The 7,039-nt window shown below is 50.5% G+C and overlaps 1 protein-coding gene across 8 annotated transcripts in view; it reads right to left on the bottom strand.

Moving 5' to 3' along the window:
• Nucleotides 1-2,271: 2,271 nt before the first annotated feature.
• PBX3 (PBX homeobox 3) overlaps nt 2,272-7,039 on the bottom strand; it is a 104,052-nt gene continuing 99,284 nt past the window's right edge. For all 8 annotated transcript variants that reach the window (XM_085556415.1, XM_021543731.3, XM_085556416.1 and 5 more), the window contains 2 exons: nt 6,530-6,619; nt 2,272-3,829 (listed from right to left, as the gene is read on the bottom strand). In XM_085556415.1, coding sequence (XP_085412541.1) covers nt 3,737-3,829; nt 6,530-6,619 — 183 coding nt within the window. In that variant the 3' untranslated portion in view covers nt 2,272-3,736. The remainder of the gene's footprint in view (nt 3,830-6,529; nt 6,620-7,039) is intronic.

Raw genomic sequence — 7,039 nt, 5'->3', positions numbered from 1 at the left:
TCTCAGGCACCGCTCAGCCTCACACTGGTGGTGCCAAGCCAGCAGAACTGCCCCACCAACCCAGCCCCACGGGGCACAAATCCTGCCATGCCCCAGAGGCTCCCCAGCTCTTCCCTTCCTGGGCTCAGGACCCCTCGTGGCCTCCAAGCCCAGGTACATGGGGAGCTGGGCACAGCGGGAGCTCGCCGCCTGCTCTGCTGCCAGCAGTGGAGGTTTGCTGTTCTCCGGGGGCTCTGGGGCTCTGCCACGGCTGCTCACAAACCAGAGGCACCGTGTCTCCCCAGCTGCAGGGCTCCTCAAGGCTCCTCCTGCAGGACACCCCGCAGCAGCGGCCGTGCCACGGTCCCACGGTCCCACGGTCCCCATGGCACAGCAGGTCAGACGGAGCTGGGGCTGGTCCCAGAAGTGGCTGTCAAGCCATGCCCAGGGGAGCAGGGTGGGTCTCTCCTGTCCCACTGATGGATGCCTCAGTCAGGTCAGTGCTGAGCACAGGAGATGGCAAATCCTGGGACCTGCTGCAAATCCTGCTTGGTCCTGCTGTGCTCCACACGGGGTCTGAGGGCTGGCACCTCCCATGGCTGGTGGGCTCCGGCTGCAGGGCTCTTGTGTGCCAAAGCTCAAAGGTGGGCGCAGGGAATCAGGATGGTGCTGCTGAGCTGGCAGGGTGGGAGGGCTGAGGGTCTCCTCCCCTCGTGTGAGACGCTGTTCCTGGAGGCTCCGAGGGCCCTTCAGGGTGTAGCTACCGGGTGAAACACAATATACCATCAGCAGCTTGATCCTAGTACTGGTGCTGGCAGTAAACCTCCCTGATGCGTGATCAGGCCTCAAGGATAAGATGTTTATTATTTGCCGTGGAACCACGTGGCTGCTCTCCAACGTAAGGAAAAGCCAAATTGCACTTGTAATTCAAAGGGACCCAAAGCCTTAATGCTGCAAAGCAGCAGCTAATGATGCCCAGCGGGCGTGGGGCACGCAAGGGCGGCCCAAAGGTTGTTGATGGCCTTCCTATGAACCTCCTCAGTGTGTGACAGGTCCTTGCCTGTGGCCAGCAGAGATGTGATCAAGATGAGGGACGTCTGAGTGCTCATTACGCTGCCTACTACGCCTCTGCTGACACACTTTACATTTAAAATATAAAATACCATTTCCACTGAGCTGTAGCACGAACACTGAGCGTGTGGACTTGGGGAGCTCCATTAGCAAATGCAAATTGTTGGGTGCTTTGTCCTCAGCATGCAGAAGTCTTTGGCAGTCCACAGTCCCCACCTGCCCCAGCTCCCGTTAGCTGCTAACAAAGGCTTTGCAGTGCATGTCTAGCTATTTACTTGTTTATTTGAATGCACCACCTGTGGAAGAAGCAGCACTGTTCAATTCCAAACCTGATGGAGGTGAGTCTGCCCTGTGAACGGAGCAGCAGCAGTCACTGGTGCATGACAGCATGGGGTGCAGTGTTGCCACGGCCAGGGGAGAGTGGGAGAGCAAAGGTATTTTACAAAATACCCTGATAAAACAATTGTTGAGAAAAGCTGAACCACAAGCCACTGAAACATGCAAAGAGTTGTCCAGCCCCCAGACCAACACCTGAAGGTTTGAAGAGCTGAAGGGAAGGGAAGGTGATGGACCAGCAGCTCCTGAGAGCCTGGCAGGGGCTGGTGCTGGTGAGCGCTCGGCCTCCTCCTGCCTAGCTGCACTAACCCAAGGAGGGAGTAGTTATATTTATCAAAGACCATTTGCTGCAAGTGATTAACGTTAATTTGATTTCCTGTGAGTCAATTTCCTTGAGATATGGTAAATAGGCTATTACCTGTTATTGACCTTTACTTTATTAAAAAGACTTAAAATTAGCATTTATATATATATACGTCCTTCCAAAAAAGTTTTTTAATAAAGAAAAATATTTTTATAATTGCATTAGACTTGCTAGCTGAGGCTATATCTCCAACGTTAATGTTAAATAAAAATGGTAATTAAGAGTGAATATGATGATGGTTTTTAAACTCATCTAAAGGCCTGACCCCTTCCTTTACCTCCACTTGATTTGTGGCTCCCAGGCAGACCAGAGTAGCAGCGGAGGCAGGCGCTGGCAGGTGGAAGCCTTTGCCCAGGATGTGCCTCTCCCAGGATTTCCAATTCTCTCCTGGCAAGAGAGCACAAGGACGTGCTGGTGTTTAAAGAGATGCTCAGCTCCTGCTCCATGCCGGCTCGCTCCTCTGGAGACCGACACATCTCCTCAGGCTGACTTGAACTGAGCAGGAAGAAATTACGTCAACATTTGATCATGAAAGCAAAAAGTTTATTCATGTTTGAAACTACATATAACTACCACGAGGAAGACTTTTCAATCCAGGGTGTAATCCAGTTAGAAAGTAACACGAAACGGTTTAATACATTAGAATCACTGCCACAAATTATTTTCATGACTCAATCAGTTTCAGAATCGCATACAATACAAAAGAGAGAGAAAGGGCCCCTGCAATCCAGGGGGATGTACAGTACTGAATACTGAAGTCTGTATGCATTACAATTAGTTGTTGGTTTTTGCGTGTATTAGTAACAAGATGAAGAACATTCAAAATGCTTCTCAGTATTTACAACAGTTGCACTGTTTTGTGTCCAACCTAAGACCCCATGTTTCCACTTCCGCTTCTTTAGCAGTTGCCAAGGCAACCCTGATTTGTAGGAGATTACAATGTACATTACATTTCGTGGGGAAACAAAGAGTTAATTACAAGATGCCAAAAGATAAGAAAGAGACAAACTACAGCGTGAGTATCGTTCAGAGGTAGTAAGTGAGCACTCTAAGCTACAGAACATGTTGAAAGTCTATTGGTTTGTATGAGTTCGCATGAGGTAATAAAGCTGTGTTTGATTGGTGAGATGTATAAATACTCTTTTGCTACACTATGTACAACACTCCATATCACGGTGCTCTTTCCTTTCCTTTTCCTTTGTTTGTGGTTTGCTGCCAAGCAGAGGCACCAGCCCTTGGCAGGCGTGGGTAGCACCCAGCTCGTACTGTAAAACCCCGGGTGGTGGCGTGCACAGAGACCAGCAGCAAGAGTCGTCATCTCCCAAGAGCAACCTGTGTCCTGTCGGGATTCGAGGGGAGACTCGGCCTCCGGGGGGGCTTTAGCAAGAAAAGATGCTCCTGGTTTCCAATCTAATTTGTAAGACAATAGATCTCAACAAAAACGTGACGAATAAGGATTCTTAAACACGACCATTGTTAACCGAAATAACTGAACAGCTCTTTTTATTCCAGTTCTGTGAGAGATATGAAAAGATGAAACACAATCAAAGTCTGTGATTCCTGTCGACTTTCCATGGAAATATGCACACAATTAAATTTGGGTGAGGCGGTTCTTTGTGTCTGCTCTTGCTACTGAGGTTAAGCTTGTCCTGTACTTTTACCCTTAAGGCCAAGTAATTGGCAACTGTTAGACCAACATCATTAAAACTGCTGATAATAAATTATGATAAAATAGTTACAGGGCTATAAACAATGCTAAAACTTGGCCTAATTGGATAAAGTGCTTTTTAACATCGTGTGTTTTAAGTATAAATACAAATGATTATGATACCTTTAAAAAACAGATTTACCAAGTTTTCTAATAAGACAAGGTTTTACAGTAAAGCTGTAGGTGGTTGGCTACAAAAAACTCTTTCCTTTTTCTCCTGCAACTCTGAATGCGCTAATCAAGGCATCTCAGCTCAGGGAAAAAGTGTTGCTAGGAGATTAGTTAGAGGTATCCGAGTGCACACTTCCCGGCCCTTCTGTAGGGGAAGTCACAGAAGATGGAGTGGTTGCGTCCTGCCAGCCTCCATTAGCCTGCAAAGGCAAAAACAAGTCAATTGATACCATTGCGCGTATTAATTACACCGCGGGCTGATCGCTCGGGAAGGGGATTGTCCCGCACTGCCGTGCACCAGCAGGGCAGGCAGGAGCCCTTCGGCCAGGTGCCGGACTGCGGGATTTCTGCAGAGATCATCCCTGTTTTAATGAGGAACATCCCTTCAGCGGCTCTTTCCTTCAGCCGTTTCCCCGGAGAGACAAGCCTGGGGCAATCCGTGTTTAACCCCGCGTGTCCCCTCACTGCCCCAGGTTGGGAATGGCCTTTCCCCCGGCAGGGCCCACGGCGGGGCTGCCCCGGCTGGTTCCCTGCCCACGTCCCCAGCTGCAGGGGAAGGGCAGAGAGGATCGGGTTTGGGATTCTCGGCACGGCGGCCCCGCTCCGGCCCGCTCCGAGCCGCCTCAGGCCCGCCTCGGCGCGAGCAGCGCACGAACACATTTGCCTTATGTCTCGGCCAATCGAGGCAATTGCTGGAATCAATGTCTGATCGGATTTCGGCTGTGGCAGACAGCTTGTCGCTACATATTTTTATGTCAGTCAAGAAGAGGGAGGCGCGGGGCTCGTGAGTTGGGGGACGCTGAGTGGAAGTGACGGGGAGGCCTCAGCGCAGCGCCCGCCACGGCGGCCACGGCGGCCCGGCCCCGGCAGGGACGGGCTGGGCGGGCAGGAAAATCGCTGTGGGGCTCGGCCCCGGCAGGGAAATCCCTGTGGGGCACACCGGCCCCGCAGGGAAATGCGTTCCGGGCTCGGCCAGCCCCGGGGCACACCGGGGAGGTGCGCAGGGTGCGGCGGGGCGCCCCGGCCGCCGCCCCGGGCAGCCCGCAGCCGGCCCGGCCCCGCTCACCCATCACGGAGCGCTGCACCGCGGAGAGCAGCAAGGATCTCCTCTGCAGATGGAACAGCCTCATCCTCACAAGCCCAGCGGCTCGGCTTTCCCGCAGCCCCATCCTCACAAACCCAGCGGCTCGGCTTTCCCTCGGGTGACACGGCAGCACCGAGCCGCTGCACCCCGGGCTGCACCCGCCGACAGCCGCCCGCTGCTCGGACACACCGCGCACAGACCCTGCTCCACCGCGAGGTTTTATTTTGTAAAGATACGAGGGTCTACTTAGAGAAAGAAAAACTCTTGTGCAGATACGAGTCTAAAGATATTCCATCTGAAGTAAACATCATTCCTCTTTTATCCAAATTTATAAACAACAAATGTACAATATTTTTACTCAGCTTGGCAGCTGGAAGAGAGGTTGTCAGCAAGCATTCTTTTTTTCAAATAAATTAATCCTTACTCTGGTGGTTTGAGATTATGCACTGTATTATACAACAGCGCCTTATCAGGCCTCATCAGTGAAGATGGAATTCATGTCTGTAAAATGCTGCAGGCAATCACAGTTTCATATTTTATCATGTTGATAAGGATATCGCAAATTCTCTGAAGCATTTCAAAACACTTAAATGAAAAAGGAGAAATGCAACTAAAAGGCTTTTTATATGGTTTGTTGTGGGTTATTATGAGTTATTTATAAATCCAAAAAGAAAGATTTGACATTTCAAATGTAAAAGATTTGAGTATTTAATGGTACTTTTTTCCCCTTACAATTGAACATCTTCAATCACATTTTAAATCATTAATATTTACTCTCATGGCAAGTGGCAACTCAAAACGGGGGGAAAACCTCCCCTTCCCTGTGGCTGCAGCAGCTCACCCTGGGTCTCCCCATTCCCCTTCTCTGTGGGTTTCTGGGCTGCTCAGCACCCACTCCCCAAATCACAGCTGGGAACCACTGGGGTGAACCCTGTGATGGGGGAGAGGGTCACTAGACTGGGAATTCTCTACAGGAACTTTACAGTCCATGAGTATGAAGGAAAACAAAGAAAAATCACCTCTCAAGCACATGCAAAACATTAAAAAAAATATAAAGCACTAATTGTTGCAGCTGTAAGTGGGAGAAACAAGCCAGGGATGAGGGATGAGCTGTGCCGTGCAGCCTCGCCGCTGCCGCGTGGTGCTCCTTCCCCGCTCCCAGCCGAAGGAAGGAAGGAAGGAAGGGAAGGAGGGAGGGAAGGAGGGAGGGAAGGAAAGAAGGAAGGAGGAACACATCTCCACACTGATTTATCCTGGCGCCCAGCACAGCCGCGGGCACGCCTGCTCAGCCCGGGCACTGTCACATCCCATCGCTTACGGCCAGCGGGAGGACATTTAGCACCTATCACCATCAAGCCCATAATCCCTCAATTTACTGGCATCTGTTAGCCAGGCTGACTGCTCGCTGCCGTTTGGAGTAACAAGGCCAAAGGTACCTCTCACACACAGGAGAAATGGGCACCGTGAAATGGCCGAAGGTGCATCAACGTCCGTCAGAGCCGGCGCCTGGCACAGGCAGCACAGCCCAGCACAGCTCCCTGCCTGAGCCACTGGAGCCTCTCAGAGCCTGTTACCTTCTAACTCATAGGGCTGAAACCAATGAAAATTCAAGCCATTTATAGTCACAGATCTGGAATGTCTCTCTTCTTACACTAACAAGCCTTACAGCTGCACCAAGGGCTGCTCTGTGGTTCATCCCCAAAGATGTGATATTAAACAACACTTTTGCAAGAGCAATTAATACAGGTATTAATGACTGCATTTACCTGCCACTGCGCTTATGGCTCTCCAAACCACTGTTCCCCCGGGTACTCACATTTAAATTATGTGGACTGTACAGTGAATTTCCTCCCAAGCCATCATTGTATCCTCCCGTCTGATTGATAACATGACGCAGGGTATCCACCTTAAAGTGAGGGAAGACAGGATTCATCATTCCAAATCTATTAAAACATCATCATTTACAATAGGCAACATTTTGAATTATGTGAGCCAAAAGGGTTTAGCATCTTCTATGAAAGGCAAATTTATCAATCAAGACTGACTGGCAGAATTTCAACCAATCCGTGCCCGGTGGAGCCCATACATCTCTGCTGCTCTCAGCACCAAACACAACTTCCTCCCAGCACCACGGCCCGCAGCTCCTTCCCAAGTGTCTGTAGCAAAGTGCTGGGAATATTCACCCGCCTGTGCGTGCTGGCGTGTGTGGAGGAGATGATGGTGTGTACACAGCACAGGAACCACGGAGCCAGCCCTTCTGAGAGGGCTGCAACAGTGGCTGGCAATGAGGTGTATTGTAATAGCTCAGTCAGAGGCGTTCTGACAT

The sequence above is a fragment of the Lonchura striata genome, chromosome 17 (genome assembly GCF_050655825.1).
Source record: "Lonchura striata isolate lonStrDom1 chromosome 17, ASM5065582v1, whole genome shotgun sequence".
NCBI classification, from domain to species: Eukaryota; Metazoa; Chordata; class Aves; order Passeriformes; family Estrildidae; genus Lonchura; species Lonchura striata.
This window is presented reverse-complemented; position numbering and strand designations above follow the sequence as displayed.